At 45.6% G+C, this 20652-nt stretch overlaps 1 protein-coding gene across 2 annotated transcripts in view; it reads right to left on the bottom strand.

Annotated features, from left to right (window-relative positions):
• GABRB3 (gamma-aminobutyric acid type A receptor subunit beta3) overlaps positions 1-20652 on the bottom strand; it is a 226340-nt gene that overhangs the window by 70935 nt on the left and 134753 nt on the right. For both annotated transcript variants that reach the window (XM_015141717.3, NM_001260702.1), the window contains 1 exon segment: positions 1243-1463. In XM_015141717.3, the coding sequence (XP_014997203.1) occupies positions 1243-1463 (221 nt within the window).

Raw genomic sequence — 20652 nt, 5'->3', positions numbered from 1 at the left:
GGTTCGTGCAGCTGATGCACTTACCAGAACCCGAACCTTCAGAGCCTTACAACCATAGGTCTCATTTTCAGGCAAAAACAGAAAACGCTGAGAACCTCCCAAAGAAACTCCAGGCTAGACTCTCTTTCAAGGAAGACCATGGCTTGGGTGACATGTGCCGCTTACCATTAAAAACATCTGATTTTGCCAAAACCCCAAATTCTACTCTCTAAACTGTGGTTCTGAGAAAATCACTCACACGTTTCTATTTGAGGCAATGTTAAATCATTCACTCTACCCGTCTTGAGGCATGACAGTCACAGGGATGTGGATTTAAATACATACGGTTATGATTTCGCTTATAGCTGTTAGGGTCTTAGCTCGAAGGCTCTGGGTTCACACACTTTCAGATACATCTTTTCTCCAAGCTACCCACAAGTGTCCCACTCAACACCGAGAGCCACGGCTAGAGGGTCTCAAGGGCACTTTTAGGCCAAGAGTTCCAGAAGCAGACACACATACACACAAAACACTGTTCTACAACAAAGCAAACCCCAAATCAGGCAAAATCTATGCAGGGGACAGAAGGTTTTTAAGGGCACCATTTAGCAAGGTGATATTCAAAATAGTTGACCACCAGCTGGGATGGAGCCCCATGGAAAGGCTTGGCGGTTTCCAAGCAACCAGGGAAGCCCAGGGCCTCCTCACTGGGAGTCAGGAAGGCAGCCTGGTTGCCTGATTTGAGTGATTATGAGCGCTGGAGAGAGATGTTTCTCATCAGGAAACCTCTCGCTTAGTCATTCCCATAAATATTCGTGGCACTACCTCAGTAAAGCTCCGTGGAGAGTAAACCCTACAATCTGCGCAACAGACGTTTTTTTTCAACTGTGCAGACAGCTTTGAAAAAAAACTTCGCTGAAGCCACTGCAGTGTCAGGGCGATATTAATTACAGGGCTCTGTGGCTATGATACGGAAAATCCATCCTGAGGGAATCTGTGTTCTTAGACGTGGCAATCCAATTATATACAATTGATCCAAAGGTGGCTGTTTTTCAACTGCTTGATGACTATTTATAGTAACAGTAATGCCCCAAATTTTATGGTTATGAGATTTTTTTGTTTTCTGCAAAGCTTAAAGTGCTTCATAGACGCTTCCTAATTAATCTGAGGTCATTGCCTCACTTACGATAATCATCTCAAGTGAGATATTCCACACCCATGCACCATGCAACAGCAAAATTGGCCCTGAAGAGGCACACAGACCTGAGCCCATACAGCACTGTCCCATCAGGGTGAAGGCGGATCATGCGGTTTTTCACTGTCACTCCATGCACAAATGACTTTTTGTCATTTAAGAAATATGTGTCGGGCACCCATAGCTGGTCAGCCACTCGATTGTCAAGCGTGAGGTTGAGAGGGATCCCAGAATAGGCGAGCCTTTTATCTCTCCAATATTGTTGAAAATACATGGTTAAGGTATAATCCTGGGGGGAAAAGAAAAGAAAGAAAGTTAGTTTGTACTCATCCACAGGCGTATTTCCTCCACGATCAGCCAAATTCAGGTTGCAATCTAGGCTCTACAGCCAATAACCAGGAGAAATGGATGTCATTTTTATGCAGGATAGGAAGCAATGGCTGCTTTCTTGTGAATGCAAATACCAGCTTTAATAGGGACACGAATCTGTGTGTGTCACGTATAGACGTCCTCTGTTTTACTTAGGTAAGAAGCAGACTAGACAAACTGGCATTTAACAGATAACAGCATAGAAATAAAGGGGAAAAAGTCATTGTAAAATCAGATTGCTGGCGGGGAACTAGATTGTTCCCATGGATGTTCCCTCTCCCAGCAGGCAGACAGGTGCTTTAACCACCCACGACAGATGAGCTCTGTCTACAAACTCTCTCTCTGCAATTTGAGCCACTTTCCTCTGGTGCTGCCCTCCACGAGGGTTATAAACACAAACCCGCCATAAACATCCTCCGCAGACGCCAGGGCCTGTGGGAGGTCTCCATGCCCTACCTATCGTACTTCTGTTTTCCTCCAGCTTGCCGTGGCCATTTCTACATTAAGCGGACCATAGAATCACCTGGAGATGATGAGCTATTCACCTGGGGAAAATGGGACCCTGAGGTCAAAGCAGGATATGGGAGGTGGAAGACAGACGGGGCCATGGTGTTGTCCACAGTCTTGCCCACAAAATTACCAAATGTCTACGTGATGGTTCTGCTTTTGTTTTGCCAAAGCAGTTAGTTCAGTGAGAACAAAGTGGAAAAAAAGACGAATCAGAGGCTAGACATGGGGGAACAAAAGAAATTCTCTTTTTGTTGGGGGCAATCACCATTCAGTTCTAGAATGACCAAGTCTAAAACTCTGGTGATATTCACAGGACATTTCGAACCACTCTGTGGAAGGATACAAGCTGGAAAATCAAAAGTTAGGAGGTAAATTCTCCAACCACGGAGGGAAAAAAATCGCTGCCATTCTGCACAAGCCGCGTTCTGAGTTCACACCCTCTAAGATCATGTCTGTAAACATCCTCATCACCTGTAGGCAGCGAGGGGTGGAGAGCTAATCAGCTGAAGAATCCAGCCTAGACACAGCCTCCTGACAACCCTTCCAGTGTTCTCTTTGCTTCTCACAGGGCAGTTCACGGTGTTGCTAACCGATGACTGTCTATGGCTGCTCTCGGTAGTGCTGGAATACAGAGGCTTAGAGACGGATAGGGGACATGGGTTTGTCTTCAGGTGCTTGCCACAAGAGGGGGAAACAAAACCAGCTTGTACTATAGCACTATAAACAAAATACATTTTTAAGCTTCGAGTCTCATAAAAATTAAGAGTAGAAGGAAAGGCAAGAAAGTCCAAATAGGCTGGACAGTCTTTAGAGAGGCCTTGTCTTCAACTGAAGGAGAGGCAGCATTGAAGCAGACGAAAAGAAGCAGGCATTTTTCTCCCCAGACACGGTTGTAGGCAGAGCTCTGTGCCTAGTAATAACCTGTGGGGGTCCTCACCACCACCACCAATGGAAGATTCTCACAGAGCAGATGGCACTAAAGATAAGCCTCGGCTAGGCAGACAGCACACAGGGCACATCGAAAACACACAGGCCGTTGCTTTTAAGGGCCTGATGAAAAAGCCTGTGGAGTGCAGTTTGGCTGGAATGCTGGGTTTATGGGGAGAAGAGAGCAGAGCGATGGGTCGGGCTAGACCCCAGGGCAGTGACCAGAAGGTGGAAACTAGAATGCCACCTTCGCAGCCAATGAAAGCCATGGACAGTTTCCATGGAGCAGAGAGTCATGACCAAGAGTATGAACCGTGTCTTTTATTTCTGTATTCTGATGCTTGGATCTGCGACCCTGTGGACCTTGGAGGGAGGGCCCCTTCCAGGGCTGGCTAACTCCTAGAGATGGTAAACAACTCTCCTAGGAATGTAGCTTTCACATACAAACCAACCAGTCCAGAACCCACACCCCAGCCACCTCTTTTGTTTGTTTTTACAGTCCAGAGGTCTTTTATTTTTTATACCTATTATGCCATAAATTCACAGGGCATAGATTTCAGCGGCTAAGACTCCAACCTCCTCTTTTACTGAGCTTGCACATTCTGGGGTCCCTATCACCTGCCTAAACTGCCCCAGGTCCAGGTACTGGACAACTAAAGACAGCCCCTGTGCCCCATGGGCCTGAAATTATTTAAACCGGCCAATTCTGAGCCTGCTCCCCCCGTGCCACCCATTCCTTCCCAGCAACCACAATAAAGGCATTTCCCCTCCCTCTGCTGCCTGACCCACCCTGGCGCCCCCAGAACAGCCCCCATGGCATGGTGTGGCTCCCCGCTGCCCCGGAACTGGGAGGAACACACTCTTCTCAATGGCAGTCGTCTCCTGATCTGTCGGCCTTGCCTGACCTAAATAATAATAAAACCTCCATCTTAAAACACAAAGCCACTTGTGAGGAAAACTAGCGTAGCAATGGTGAGTTCAAGGGGTAGAGGGGATGGCGTGCAGGGGCCTCTGAGGAGCGGACAGTGCTGAGTGGTGGGTAAAGCAAAGGCCTGAAAGGTTCTCGGACACTGGGCTGATGCGGAACATCAGGAAGAGAATGCACCTTCCCAGGGCATATTCCGCCCCTTCATCACCACTACCTTTCGCTGGTGTGGGTGGTGCGCTGGAACTGAGGCGTGCGAAGCTGTGGTTTCACAACAAAAGGACGCGTGTTAGCAGTGGCAACCACAGGGTTTCTCTACTATCACCCTCCATGTGACATTCGTGTTGAAATAGAAGTTTCCCTTGTTTCTTTCTTTACTCCTAACCCCGCATCCTTAACGCCTGAGTCGCGATGTCTGGCGCCCTTCTCAGAGCCCCTCTGGATGGGCTTGCACGAGGCTTGCCACGAGAAGGGAGAGAACTCGTCCGTCAGCCCTGGGAGCCAGCTGTCACTCACAGCCTGACAGCTTGGGCTCCGCGCCTTATTTTAGACTGTGTCGCTCTCCGCACCATCAGCGGCGCCTCTCAGTTTGGGTCTGGGTCTCGGGTGTTTGCTGAGGTGACTTGAGTGGACTAGGGGGTAAGAGCTTAGGTAACAGCAGGAGGGAAAAGCTGGTATGTAAATCCAAACCCGCTGCATGTGATCAGCCATGTATGGCAAGGACTATCACATCAGTGGGGGCACAAATCAGTGTCCTCCTCCTTTTCTGGGATACTTACTAGCTGGCAAAGAAAGAGAAGGGGATGGTGGAAAGGTCCAAGCCTCCCTCCACTCTCGTGCAGCTGTGAGTAGCAAATGCAGGGTTCTCCTGTTCTGGGGGCCACGGTGCCGCCCCTTGTGACACGCAGTGGTGAGCACTGAGCCAGGAACAGCGGGCAGCTGCTTGTGTGCATGATCCTTCAGCAAACTCCAGGCCCCGTGCTGCCTAGCACCTCATTTAACTACGAAGCAGGTATTATAATTATTATCCTATATCGATGAAGTAACAAAAATTGAAGAGCTGAAGTAACTTGCTCCTCATCCGCTCCCTCCACTCCCTCAAACACAAGTAACCCGGGACAGCGGGACTTGAAGTTCGGGCCACCTCCCTTCAGGGTCTGGCTCTCAATGTGGAAGCTCCAAGAGGTGGGAGCTAACCAGTTCCTCATAATAAAGGGGAGTGAGCTTGGCAGGGTGGCGCTTTGAAAGGATGTCCCTGAGCATGGACAGTCAGGTCATGCAGGGGTTCTTCAAAGAGAGTAATCAGAACTCCGGCACCACCAACTCCTCCTTCCACGCCCAACCCATCACCAAACATTTAGCATAGTTGCTACAGAAAAATGCTTTGTAAAAGTATCCTTTCCTTCAATGCATCCCATGCATCCCAGGGAAGTTACCAATTTTTACATTTGCAGTGATGTGGCATGAACCAAAGAGAAGAGCACAGTCACAAAGAGATGGAATTTGCATGGGATGCAGTGTCTGTCAGAATTTGAATTCCAAGCCCGTCTGCAGAAACGGAAGATCCTTTAGACTTTAAAAGCTCCAAGGATTAAAGGAATATTGGCTGTGGGGAGCAGAGGGGACACTGGACTCCTCACAGAACATGAAATGGAAATTAAGCCTTTGTTCTTTAACCTTAATTAAAGGCTCGAGGTGGACTCAGGTGATGTCTGGGTACAAAAATAAGAAATGACTGGGAAGGGTGGAGCTTCTCAAAGAAGAGCCAAGCTGGCCATTCTGGGGCAGGGTGGGCCCGTTGCTGTGGTTCCTGCTGGCTGACAAGGGGTTGGGGAGGTAGCAGTGGACACCAAATGAGACAGATAGTTGATACCATTTACAGAAGCAGCTTGCGTCCTCCACCAATTGAGTTGCTACCGTTCCCTCTTTTGCCAGACCCCCAGGATGCACAAGAAAGTATCTGTGTCACCAGATACAGGCTTGCCTTACTTTACGGTGCTTCACAGATATTGCATTTTTAACAAATCGAAGGCTTGTGGCAACCCAGCGTTGAGCATGTAAGTCGATCAGCACTGTTTTTCCAACAGCATATCCTCACTTCATGTCTCTGGGTCATATTTCAGTAATTTTCACAAGATTTCAATCTCAGTATTTCATTATTTTTATATTGGTTATGGTGACCTATAATCAGGGACATTTGATATTACTATTATTATCGCTGTGGGGCACCAGGAATAGCACCCACGTAAGACAGCAAACTTACCGTACAGATGTTGTGTGTCCTCTGACTGATCTACCAACTGAATCTTAACCCTGTATCTCTCCCTCTCTTTGGGCCTCCCTATTCCCTGAGACACAACGATATCAAAATGAGGCCAGTTAATAATCCTCCAATGGCCTCTAAGGCTTCAAGTGCAAGGAAGAGTCACCCATCTCTCACGGTAAATGAAAAACTAGAAATGATTAAGCTTAGTGAGGGAGCAGGTCAAATGATTGATGTGCAAAAACGTTTTATAGGCCTAATGTTAGGCCTTTTCTACCAGTTAGCCAAATTGTGAATGCAAATAAAAAGTTTTAGTAGGAAATTCAAAGTGCTACTCCAGTGAATGGTAAGAAAGTCAAACAGCCTTATTGCTGATATGGATAGAATATCAAACCCACCACAACATTCTCTTAAGTCAAAGTTTAATCTAGGGCAAAATCCTAACTCTCTTCAATTCTTTAAAGGCTGAAAGAGGTAAGGCAGCTGCAGAAGAAAAGTTAGAAGACAGGAGAGATTGATTCATGAGGTTTAAGCAAGGAAGCCATTTCCATAACATAAACGTGCAAGGTGAAGGAGCAAGTGCTGATGGAGAAGCTGCAGCAAGCTATCCAGAAGATCCTGCTAAGATCACTGATGAAGGTGGTTACACTCAACAAAAGGTTTTCGTGTAGACTTTGGAAGAAGTCTTTTCTAATGGAAGAAGATGCCATGTAGGGCTTTCATAGCAAGACAGAAGTCAATGTTTGGCTTCGGAGCTTCAAAGGACAGGCTGACTCTCTTGTTAGGGGCTAACTGTAGCTGCTGACTTTACGTTGAAGCCAATGCTCACCGACCCTTTTGAAAATCCTAGGGCCCTTAAGAATTATGCTAAGCTACTCTGCCTATGCTCAATAAATGCAACAATAAAACCTAGGTGTCAACACATATTTACAAAACTGAATATTTTCAACCCACAGTTGAGACCTTCTGCTCAGAAAAAAACATTCCTTTCAAAATGTTACTGCTCATTTTCAATGCCCCTGGTCACTCAAGAGCTCTAATGGATATGTACAAAGAGATGGATGCTGTTTTCAAGTCTGCTAACACAACATCCGTTCCGCAGCCCATAGATCAAGGAGAAGCTGACTTTCAAGCTTTATTATTTAAGAAATACATTTCATAAGGCTATAGCTGCCATAAACAGTGATTCTTTTGATGGATCTGGGCAAACCAAACTGAAAACGTTCTGGAAAGGACTCACCATTCCAGATGTCAGTAAGAACACTCATGATTTATCGGAGGAGGTCAAAATATCAACACCAACAGGAGTTTGGAAGATGTGGATTCCAGCCCTCATGGATGACTTTGAGGAGTTCGAGTCATTGCAGATGCGATGGGAACAGCAAGAGAACTAGAAGTGAAACTTGACGATGTCCCTGAATTTCTGGAATCTAATGATTAAACTTGAATGAATGAGGGGTTGCTTCCTATGGATGAGCAAAGCGTGGTTTCTTGAGATGGAATCTACTCCTGGTGAGGATGTTGTGAACATTGTTGTAATGACAACAAAGGATTTAGAATATTACATAAACTTAGTTGATAAAGCAGTGGCAGGGTTTGAGAGGATTGACTCCAATTTTGAAAGAAGTTCTACTGTGGGTAAAACGCTACCAAACAGCATCCAATGCTGCAGATAAATCTTTCATGAAATGGTCAAAGTAATACATTTCATTGTTGCCTTATTTAAAGAAACTGCCAGAGTTTTCAGCAACCACCACCCTGATCAGTCAGCAGCCATCAACACTGAGGCAAGACACTCCACCTGCAAAAAGATCATGACTCTCTGAAGGCTCAGATGATTGTTAGCATTTTTCGCAACACAGTATTTTTAATTAAGGTATGTACATTTTATAGACACGTTATTGGACAGTTAATAGACTACAATACAGTGTAAACATAACTTTTATATATCTTGGGAAACCAAAAAATTTGTGACTCACTTCATGATATTTGCTTTACAGCAGTGGTCTGGAACAGAACCTGAAGTATCTCTGGAGGTGTATTTACTGGAGGTATGTACCTGTATTTACCTGTACCTTACTTTATCTGGAGGTGTGTACCTGTATTTACTCAATTATTCAGAAAATGTTTATTGAGTGCTTACCGCCTGCTAGACAACTTGAGGGAGGCGAAGATGAACTACAGCCACTATGGGCCCTAAGGGACTGGCCATGTGGCAGACACAATAATTGCAGGTTCCAAGAATTCAAAAGCAATCTAGGTTAAGTGCCATCCTAAACTCGAAGGGATATGGTAATCAGAAAAAGCCACTTCTGGGAAGGATGACTACAGATGAATTCCTGGACAACCAACCATCTGCTCTGAACCTAGAAGTAAAAGATTCAGCTATGTGAAGGGCAGGGGGGCTGCCCCTGGAGGGCCAGTCGTGGGTATGGACATCTGGACGAAGCAGCTCCTGATATCAACTTACCCCACACAGCTATTTTCACAAAAAAGCAGTGCCACAGGGCGAGGCAGAGGAGACAGCTCCACAGGGTGAACCTCACCTTCTACCTAGGTTGGTGACCCCCTAGGGTAGCTGACGGAGCCCTAGAGAGAAGAAAGGGGTCCAGCAGAGGCCTGAAACGGCAGTCCTCAAACAGAGGCTCTGAGGCCTTGGAAATCAGAGCTGGGAGGTGTGGGGGATCAGGTGCAAGAGCGTCCCCACTCCTTGTTACTCTGCAGAGAGCCCGCGTCCCCGACTTTCACCGCTTGTCTGGTAGCTGGCCCACATGGGGACCCGAAGGAGTCTCCTGGTATCCCGGTGCTGAGGTCCCAAAGACCCCGAGAGCCTCCGCCAGGCTAACCCAAGTCGTAACTGTTGCTTCTTCTCCATCTCTGCTCTTTACAGGGGAGGCCAACGCTGGGGGAGGCACAGGGGTGCAGTGTGGGGAGCAGCAGCTGCCTGGAGGCGCAGGGCTTTGCGAAGCAGAGGCAACCAGGGGCGGGGCCTGCGGAGGAGGGCAGCTCCAGGACGCGGGCCCCGGGCGGGAGGAGGCATGGTCTGTGGCTCGAGGGGCGTGGCCCCTAGCGGAAATGACGTGGCCCAGCTCCCGTGCCTGGCCGGCAGGCTCCTCCCCCTGCGCGGTGCGCGGTGCGCCGTGCGGCTGCGTGGTGGGGAACCTCGTCCTGGGAGGGTGGACCTGATTAGCTCAGCACACACTCGGGAGACACAGGCTGAATCCTGGCACTGGCCCTTGGCTGTGGCACAGCCAGCATTATCAGCACCTCTAGACCGAATGTGTTGGCAGGAGGAGGAGGAGGAGCGGGTATTGGTGGAGAGGTCAGAGCTTGCGGAAATCGCTTCCAGTGGGGTTGCAGAGACACAGCCCCGTGTCCAGGGGATGCAGAAGCGTCCTGGGCTGTGGGTGGGCCCCACAGACCCAAGGTGGTAACACTCAACTTCTCACATCACCGAAATCTTCAGCCCTGGTGCAGCTTCTAAGCTCACCGAGCCCCTTCTGGTTATAATTCTATGTAACCTGACTTTAGCAAACTACACTGTTAGTAAGAGTTGAGATTTATAGCCATTCAAGCATTTATAAAATATCCCTCCTGTAAATTAAGACACAATGAATGTGTGTGCACCAATAGTCACTCAACTTATTTTGTTAGCAGGTGTCTCCACAGCCCTGGGCACCCTGAGAACGTTTGGCTTCTGGTTAAGGTGCAGCGCCAGTCCTGAGATGGGGCTGGCCCTGGATGGATACAGTACTCGGAAGGCTCTAGGTATAGGAAATCAGATGTCCCGGCGCCCACCAACCCTCCACGACCTCTGCCACCCCACTTACTCAGCGGTTCAACCCCAAACCCTCACCAGGGAAGGCCGCTGGGGAAGCCCATGTGGAGAAATTATCCCTGGACTCCTGCATTCCTAGGCCAGGCTCCCGGAGGTAAGGCTGTTTCCTCTGGGTGGGCAGGGGCCCAGGGCACCTGCAGAGACCTTCTGGGCCCCTGCTCTACCCAGTCCCTCCGTACCTGAAACAGCTGTCCACAGAAGGGAAAGCTGCCAGCACCTCCAGTTATACCGTGACAGGTTCCTGTGGACATGGAGGCCCTGGGATATGGGAGTTAATGGAGAGTGCTCAGGCAGTGAGGAGGAAAGCACAACGGAATCGTCCAGTCCACTGGGAACTGGACCTCTCTGGAGTATGCTGTATACATGTGAGTTGTTTTGCTGAATTATAGTTAGTTTGAACTATTGTAGTTTGTCAAAATCATTAGATAAGATGTCTTGAATACCTTTCTTTCTCTTATGAAAGCCTTCTGAAGAACTTAGAATCAGCATGAAGAAATATTCGAGTAAGAATTGCATTCACAACAAAGGGTCTTTCTTAAAAACAGGGTCTTTCTTAAAAACAGAACCTTTCTTTAAAAAAGGGGTCTTTCTTAGAAACTTTGCAAACAAAATCCCTTGAATTAAAAAGTTATTTATTCATCTTGGTTTATTTTAGGGATCATAAAGCCCTTTGATAATCTAATGAAATCAGGGGCCCTCTCCACAGACAATACAGTCTCTCGGGATTGGTGTGTGTATCAAACAGCACAAACCCTGAAGTTCATGGGATGCGTGTTTTACAAGCTCAAATTGCTTTCAATACTAGTGGGTAGAGTTCTGCAAATTTGTAATTCATTTGTTTAGGATGTGTGCAATGTTTTCCTATTGAAAAAAATATGACAAAAAGGGTTGTTAGGTTTCACTCCAGATTATCAATTTCACGCAAAGGTTAAGAGGCCATGGTTCCTGGTGAGACACCAGGACTAGCCCAGGCTCCCTGTTTTGGAGCCACAGTGCTGCTGGGAGGTGAGGAAAGTATTGCTGGACCTAGAAGCTGTAGAGGAAGCCCTGAGTGCTGGGAGCAGGCATTCTGGAATATGAGCCACCCACGAGTCAAGCATTTATACATAGTGACTGTCCTTTCAAATTCTCCTGAGAATATACAAGCAGCAGCAACAACCAACCAAAATGAAACCTCAGCTCATCTTTAGGTGTATAATTCAGGCAGCTCAGATGAACTGCAGTAAGACATATAAACAACAAAGTTTCTTCCTGCTTGTGCAAATCTCTTGGCACTTATCACATGAAAATGACAAGAATACACATTTGAAAGTGGAAATATTGCTCATTATTCTGCAATTAAGTAATTGACTACATTCCTTAGCACAGGAAATGAAGAAAAAATTTACTATCCCTGAGAAAGAAATGCAATTTCTAAACCAAATTTAAATATTTAACTGCAGCTGTGAAAACCACAGGACACCTGCATTTGCATCTGGTTCAGCAAGTTTATGATACAAAACCTTGCAGGTAAGTTGTTCTCAGGTCAGGGAAGATGGAAAATTGTTTTGAGAAGCTTACATAAGCCCTAGGTGGTGGTGACTTCCTTTGCAGTAATTCCTACAAGGAAGGTTAGGCTGAGGGAATTGGCACTTTTGTTAACAAAATTTATTTAGGAAATTCCAATCTATTCCATTTAATGACCAAGAACTGAGTATCTAACATTACAACCAACTCTCCTCTGACAACAGACTTCGATGGTATCTAGCTTTCCATTCGCTGACTCTATTTGATGTTTAATAATAAAACAGCTTCCTTCTCTGCCTCCCTCCATCTTGCTTTAAGCATTGATTATCTAGCATAAGCCAAGAACCACGCTTAGTGTTAGGGATCCAGAGATAAGGAAGACAGAATTGATACCTCCATAAAGCTCACTATCTAGTGGGGAGAAAGAAAAATGGATCCAAGTACATTTAGAGTGATTAGGAGAAGCAGCTTTGGAAGCAAACGTGCCCAAGTCTCAAGTCGGCCTCCCATTGGCCCAGCCAGTGACAGGCGACCTCACTGTCCTATGGCTGTCACTGGATGTGTGAAGCCTGCCAGCCACACAATCTGAAGTCCTTAGCAGGGGGAGGACATGGTGTGCTGAGTTAAGTGTACAGCAATACAAAAGAAGTGTGTATGTAAGGGTCCTCTCACTAAGCCTAGGGCTGGCAGGAGAGGAGTCCAGTTACTGAGGCTTTTCAGCCTTTATACCTGCCCAAAGGCAGAGTGTGCATTTATGCACCTCAATGCTGAATGTAGTCAGATGAAGTAGTCACCTCTGTATGAAATCTGAAAGGGCTCGTGAAAAGAGATGTAAGTCTCCCAGGCCCCTAAAGCCATCTGAGAAGCTGGCGTAGGATAGGAATTATTTTGAAAATGTTTTTCTTTATAAGTCTAAAAAGATACTTTTCTGGAGTCAAGTAAGTTTGAAAAGCAAAATGATTGCACTGACCTACATTCAAAGGACAAATAAATTGTACTGTGAGAAGAATCTGGAGAATTCAACCTAAGCCAGTGAGAACCAGGGAAATGTAAGAGAGATGCCCTTCACTAAATAAACTCTTTATGCAGGTGCTGGTTTGCCGATGGTGTGGGGTGTGGTGGAGCAAAATGTGTCAGACTCACTGGGTGACACCCTTGCCATGTGCCTTACTTGGGAAAGTTATCTAATTGTTCTGAGCCTCAGCAACCTCTTGTGTAAAAATGAAACTAAAAATGCTCCTTTTGCAAAAGTGCTGTAGCCATTAATTGATCTAACGATGCTTAACACAGTGCTGGACTCACAACAGGCATTTGGAAAATTCTACCTTCTCTTGTCTCAAAAGCAGGGCCAGTCACCCCTGAAAGAAGACTCTCCAGAACCGAATGAAAAAGGACCCTCTTCATTAGCTGCCCCCAGCCCCACTGTTCCACAGCAAGTACACACCAAACCACAAAGGAAAATGTGCTTGTTTTCCTGAGATGCGGGTGAAGAAATCTCAGTCCAATGGTGTAGAATTCCCAATCCTATCTGGAGCAGGCTTCACCCTTTGCTCTCAAATCCCAAGTTTCATCGACTACTCAATATCCAAATGTAATACAAGCTTGTTTCCTGAAATGTATCCGGTCACGAGCTTTTTTCCATAAAACATTTTTTTCTGCTGTGAATTACTTTGAAGTTACAAATTAAAATTAAACACAAATTTGTAAAATAGCTACAGTGCTAATCAAAATGAAAACACCACCAGCCATCCTACTGCCGCTGACCCTGACAGCCACCCTTCCAGTGCTCCAGGGCTCACCTCCCACCCACCCTCTCTTCCCTGTGCCTTTAGAAAACCCCATCCTATAATCAAGTGATTCCTCCATATAAGGAACTTTTCAATAAACATTCCCTCTGCAGCCCCCTTTAGTTGTAAGTTGGTGACCTACTGTAGCCTTTTTTTGGGGAGGTTACTTCTTCTACCAAACTGGGCACCAAGGAGCTAAGGGAGGGGAGCACCCTGTTTCCCACTCCTGATCAGCCTCTGGGTCTTCGTTCTTCCCCTGCTGTCCCTGGCCCATTCTGCTTCCCTGGGATTTGGATGCACTGATCCCACTGCCTTCTGAACCTTTCCATCCAGATGCTCCACATGCAACCCAAGATCGCCATGTCCAAAATTAACTCACTGTCTTCCTGCCTCAAATGTGTTCGCCCACCCACCCACCCACCCACTCAACCCCACCTACACCAGAAGCAGTATACCAGCCTCTTCTTTCATTCTCACCCTAACCTCCAACAGTCACTCAGCCACTGTGTTCTACTGTAACTAGTTCCTAAAAGTCTTCCATCTCTAGAATGGGATCATGAGGTCAGCTGCAGTGCTGAGGGCTGGAGGGTTTCCACTGATGTCGCCGTGGCAATGGATTAGCGGATGAGTGCCTAGACTCACAAATTGCATCCCAGAAGCAGGCTTACCCATGGTGGCTAGAGTATGGAGGTCAAATACCAGACCTCAGACATGTTCTGGGTTAAACAGAATAATATAGGGAATGACCAGATGTCTCACACTCTATAGGGGGGAAGATGTTCCAACCAACACAATATTATATGAATGAACTTCTGGAATGTGCTGGTAAACGACAGAGTCATTGCATACTCTCCTTTATGTATGTATACATTTAGAGAGAAAAAACTTTAAAAAATTATATATATATATAAAAAAGATAATCTCTAAAGATTAGATAATTTTCCCAAGTAAGAGAGAGGAAGAGAGAAAGACCTTATATGTTGAAACATATGGTTACTAATCAGAGCCATAGTTTTATTTTGCAGCAACTGTCTTCAGTTAAGAGAATTCCCAAAGGGAATGCAATGACTCCCAACGATATTCTTCCAAAGATGCTCTGAGAACTGGCTGTGAAAAACATCCATATTGCTTGGACAAGGCACCCTCAATCTCCATTTTCAAAGCTACTTGAACTGGGTGAACATTGCCCCTGGAGACTGGTGAGTGATTCATCCCCATTCTGACTGTGTGACGTGTATCAGGCTGGATGATCCATGCCTCTGTGCTCTTCCCCTGCTTAAGCAGAGCTCCTGCAGATGGCCATAAGGTTAAGAATTCTATGTTCTTAAATGGTGATGGTCCTCTCTTGGGTGGCATGGTTTATCGAGTTTGTGTTACTAGATTTGCTAAACTGAGTATCACTTAAAATTACTTCTCTGAATCCCTTCAAGAGAACAGACAAGGCAAAAAAAAATGCTGAAACAGAAAGAAGGACGTTTATTTATCAGGAGGAATGATTTCTGATATTTGGCACAAGTGAATGCCAGTGCCGTACCAGTCAACCTTTCTTAATGGGTTTTTTACTCCTTTTCATTTACAGAATGAGTATTTCTGTCTTAAGACTGCTCCCATACCCTTATACTGTGAAAACTGAATTGCCCTTTTATTTCATGTATGTGCATCTAGATCAGGATTTGTCAATGGATTTCCTTACCTCAAAGACAAATCATGTGGATGAGTGATGCCATGCATTTTAGAGTTCTTTCAATGTCTGAGATGTGCTATTTTTAGACAGCAAGGCTATTCATTTCTGAGATCATGCCTATTTCTAGTTTCTGTGCAGAACTTATTAGATTATTGCTGTTAGACAAATCACAATATCAACAGTACTGCACTTGATATAGCTGAGAAATACTAGTTTGATAGTTGTCTTTTCTGAATTGCTATTAATTGGAGAAATATTTGGATGGACGTCTCTGCAAGGCATTGCATAAAGCAGCCCTATCCTCTGGAATACTGTAATCAAAGCCAGGTAGCCAGACAGGAACTGCAATGCAGGTTTCATATACCCAATCAAGCACAGTGCCAAAGGAGGGAAAACACAAGTGTTAACCTTTAGATTGGAGAATAATAGCACCTTATTTCTACTTTTTGAACAAAGGACCTTGCACTTTCATTTTGCCTTAGGACCCTCAAATTATATAGCTGGCCCTGGCTGTGAGTAGTAAACTAACCTTGTCCTTTGTCTCCGACCATTGAGATCCATGTCTTCCTCCAGCATCCATGGCGCCAACCTGCTAGCTTGCAAGAAGGGCAAAACAGACTCTCCACCATTCTGGACACATGCTCTCCTGCATTTTCTCCTACCTAACTGGCTCGTCTTCTTTGCTACTCCCTCCAATGCTGCCTCTTCTTTTTAATGCTAGAGGGCCCCAGGGCTCCTCTTTTGATGCCACCATCCGCCCACTCATTCCACCAGACCTTGGTCTCTTCTCTATCGGCACTCCCTCCCTTAAGTGATTGCCTCTAGCTGCATGGCTGATCCTGATCTTTCCATCTATATGCTTAGAATTCCTCAATGTTGTCTCCAACCAAATTTCTAAATCAAACTCCAGAATCAACTCAACACATTCAAATGGAATTATTGATCTTACCCTCAAAACCAATCCACTTGTGGTTTCCCAGTTCACACAATGGCATTCTCTCCTTGCAGTTACTCAAGCCAACATTTCTGGAGTCATTTTTCACTCATCTCTTCTCTCACATTCTTCATCAATCTGTCTGAAATTCTGTTGACCCCATGTTAAACACAGACACAGGTTCCACCATACCTTACCATCACTGCTGCTACCACCCTTGTCAAACACGCCATCTCTCCCCATTCCTAGTCTAGAGGCCTCCTAACTGGGTCCTTGCACTCTTCTCTTCCACGGTCCTGTTCTCATCAGAGCAACCAGAGTGATTAATGAACAATTGAAGTCAGATCATTTGCTCTCCTGTTCAAAATCCTACAGTGGCTTCCTGCCTAAGTAAAGCCTAAGTCAACATGCTCTGGGCCCACTTAGCACCTCTCTGATCTCACCTCTTGTTATTGTCACCTTTGCTAGCTTAGTTCTGGCAACAATGCCTTCTATGTTGCTCCTCAAACAACCCAGGCATCCTTCCACCTTGCATTCGCTGTTCCTTCTGCCTTGAACTCTTTCCCCTAACAACCTTCTCCTGACTTCCTTACCTTAGTCAACTCTGCTCAGATTCACCCTCCTGACAGTGGCAACCTGCACCTTCTATACGCTCCCATCCTCTTAATCCTAATCATACTCTAGATGATAGTTCTTTCCTTTTTCTCCCTGCTAGAACATCAGCTGCATGAGTGCAGGAAATTCTGTCTCTTTGGTTCATAGATATCTCCACAGCATCTAGGATGGTGCTGAGCACAAATTAGGCATTGCATAAAAAATCTCCTGAACAGTGTGTAGAAGTTCTGTATAACCTGGCTGTTGGTATGTCCCTTCAGAAAAGAGCTATATGTTCTTTCACAGGTGTTCCAGATTGATTGATAGCCTTGGATTACTTCCAGTAAAAACTTCTCTGCAGCTTAAAGTTAAACCCCAAATCCAGATTAGTACAGGAATGTGATACAAATTCTTAGAGCAGATGTTGTCTTGGCCACCTGAAGCATTAGCAAGACACATACATTTCCTCGTTATCTCTCTTTGATAGCTGGGGACCATTGTTCTAGAACACCCTTTTACTATGTACCCCTTTGATTGCACCAGCTCTGTGAGGACTCCATTTCAACCCTCTGCTGGGAGGATTTGCCTAGTCCCTAGTCTCCTGTTTCTGCCTAGCCACTGACACCAAGCCACTTGTTTACCAAGGGCAAAAGACCACAGGCTTTCCATCCTCCAAGTGCAGCTTACAATGCTTTCACTCTTAGCTGGGGCTTCCTATTATTTTCTTATGAATTAAGTAATACATTTAAATACGTGCATTACAATTTATCTGCCATTTCTAGTGCTTTATATGGAGAGTTCTTTAGAATTGGTAGGCAATCATATTTCTGGACACTGAAGTCCCCATCCCTCATCAGCCCACCAGGGTTCTGAACCTGCCGCAAGCCTGGTCAGAGCAAGGTCACACAGTGACTTCCAAAGGGCACTCTTTTCTCTTCATCCTACTCAATATCTAGGCAGATGCAGCAGGGCTGAGAGCTTGTTCTCTTTATGCCTCTGTGCCCAGTCTCTGTGATACCCACTCCTCTTGCCTTTTTACTTCACTGGCTGGCTGCTCTGCTCAGGGCTCCCGGGATAGATGGCACCTGTGTTCTAGGTTTAAAGGTTAGATTACCTCAGTTGAGCCCTGCTCCTTCCTTCCTGTCTTCCAAGGTGATCTCAATCATTCCTAAGATGTTTGACAAAAACCACAGCTGATGACACCCATTTCTGGCTGAAGGCCGGAGAGCCCCCTGAGTGCCGAGTCCTCATCCAGCTGCTCTTCTGACAGCTCTACTTTGTAGTCTCTTTGTCATCTTTATTCCTTCTCTTTCCTTGTTTCCTAATCCAGTTCCAAGATCCACCCCAGCTGCCTTGAGTCAGAATCCCAGGAGGTAAAGCCCAAGGCTGGTATTTTGTTAAAGCTCCATTTGAAATTTTTATTTTTGCATGTAATCAGTCTTTATGACATTAATACATATTCTGGTCACTATTTTGATTTAAACCTTTCAACTTCACCCAAATCAGAAAACTCTATTTCCTAAAATCAACAGTCTATATTTAGAAACATGCACGTGTGTGCTGGGCCACTGGCAGAGGAACAGCCCCCACCACGCTCCGCCGGGAACCAGGAAGAGTCTGTTCCGGTGAGGTGAAAGAAAGAACACAGTCTTCCACTCGCTTCTGGGATTCTAGTGGATGTCAATATGGTCTTGCTGCAAACCGCTTCAAGCGGGTCTCCAAAAATCCATCAATGCCATGTCAACACCTGACATGACAGCAAGAAGACATGGGTCATGGCTCTAACATCACCGGTTTTCAGATGGCACTCCCTGCAACACAGGTGTCTGAGGACGGCCTCGGCATGAGAACCAGCCTTCGTCCAGGGCCTGATGCTATAATAATCATGGCCATCAACCCAATGCCCATTGTTAATTCCAAAATGATGAGGTGTTTCAGTAAAATTAAGAACAGAAATGAATACTTCAGAATACAGTAGACCCCCCGTATCTGTGAATTCTCATCTGTGGAGTCAAACCAAGCTCAGATGGAAAATATTTGAAAAAAAAAATGATGGTTGTGTCTGTACAAAACATGTACACTTTTTTTCTTGTAATTATTCCCTAAACAATACAGTATAACAACTATTTACATGGCATTTACATTTTATTAGGAATTATGAGGACAGAGATGATTTAATGCATACGAGAGGATATGTGTAGGATATATGCAAACACTACATCATTTTATATCAAGGACTTGAGCATCTGTGGGTTTTAGTATGCTCAAGGGGTCCTGGAACCAATCCTTCAAGGATATGGAGGGAAAACTGTACATATCCAGTACATGTTAACTTTGCTTGCTGGTCCCTATCATTTTGTAAAGGATACTTCCGTATCCTACAGCGTATTCACATAGTGTATTCATCTAGAAATCCCTTGCTCTTGTGAAATTCAGACATGCCGGTACATTCGATTTCTTTAAGCTGTTGGGTAATGATTGTGTTTGTTTTAATGCCTCTAATATCTGCTCCTGGTAAATGTAAACAGATGTTTCTAATTATTGCCTTTCAGTGGTGATGCACAGATATCAGGCAGGCACGTGGAAGATTTCGGTTTCACAAAGAGAAGGTGAAATGTCTACGATGCCAACAAGAGTCGTGAATGGATGATTTTCATTGTAAAAATCGCCATATTTTGGTTTGAAAGTTGGTAAACAAGAAGTATTAAATTACTCAAAGCAGACAGCATTGTTTTAATAAAGCAAGGCATTCCCTCAGCTACAAGCTGTAGTCCGGTTAAACTTTAACGTAACATCTTACACTATTCATATTCAAATGAGCTCGAGGGAGTTATGACAGAGGCATGGACCAGCCACGCCAACTTGAGGCCACTGAATGCAAACTTTCCTGTAGCATCCAGATGGTGATTTACAGTAGCAAAAGGTTGGCCGGGCGTGGTGGCTCACTCCTGTAATCCCAGCACTTTGGGAGGCCGAGGCGGGTGGATCACAAGGTCAGGAGATCGAGACCATCCTGGCTAACATGGTGAAAACCTGTCTCTACTAAAAATACAAAAAAAGTAGCTGGGCCTGGTGGCGGCGCCTGTAGTCCCAGCTACTCCAGAGGCTGAGGCAGGAGAATGGCAGGAACCCGGGAGACGGAGCTTGCAGTGAGCCGAGGTGTCTCTATTCACCATGGCACTGGTTAAAGCATCAACTATCAAGTTAATTGTACATTTTCCTGATTCTGTAAGTTGGATATTAAAATACAGGTTTTCCATATGTGAGAGTTGCCTCAAGTTGGATAGCAGCTAGACTATTTTTAGTGTGAGAACAATAATTCAAAGTGTCCTTTATGTTTCTCATTCCTTTGCAGGCCCTGCCCAGCCAGGATTCAGCCACTGCGGAGATGATTACACAGCTTAGAGATACACTGTCCAAACCTCCCATGAGCTTGGAGTTATGCATGCCAGATGCAGTTGTAACATAACCAGAGATGTCAATTCATTAGCTGCTGTGTTAATCAAAATTAGGTTTTATAATTTATAACTGGCAATATAATTAACAGATGGTAATTTAATCAGTCACGATTCACTTGCTTTACGTTCACCTTTAAAACTGTGAAACCGTTGTCGCTTATGATGTATAGGATGTGATGTCACAAAAGCTGCATCCTTTTCCAACGCCCTGTTCTAACCTTGTCCAGGAGCAAGGTTAAACAGAACAGCATGAGGAGTGGCGAACATCTGTAGACTCCCATCTCAGCCGCTACAGCCCATTATCAAATAGACCTTTAGGAACGACAGCCTGCAATGATCAGATCGCCTTCTGACGCAGGACGTGAGGTGGAGAAGTAACACCTAGAACTTGCTCACTGCATGCTACGACTTCCCAGAGCTGGAGCCAATGTTGGGAGGCTCTGCAGAGAAGACTTGTTTCAGCCAGCCGGCATCTCCCCTCACCTCTCTGGGATGCCTTGCCTCCGACACTGGCCAGAGGAAGGCAAGACAGTGAAGGGACAGGAAAGTGAATTGACTGGCATAGCTGACATTCAAAGATGACACTAAAGGAGAAGGGCACTGAGGTGCAGGAGCCAGCATTCCTATGGAATACAAACTTGGTTAGAATGAAGGTTTCCAGCATTCTATTCCACCTCTCAACT

This window comes from Macaca mulatta, chromosome 7 (assembly GCF_049350105.2).
Source record: "Macaca mulatta isolate MMU2019108-1 chromosome 7, T2T-MMU8v2.0, whole genome shotgun sequence".
Taxonomy (NCBI): Eukaryota; Metazoa; Chordata; class Mammalia; order Primates; family Cercopithecidae; genus Macaca; species Macaca mulatta.
The sequence above is the reverse complement of the archived record's forward strand: the minus strand, read 5'-3'. Positions and strand labels throughout refer to the sequence as shown.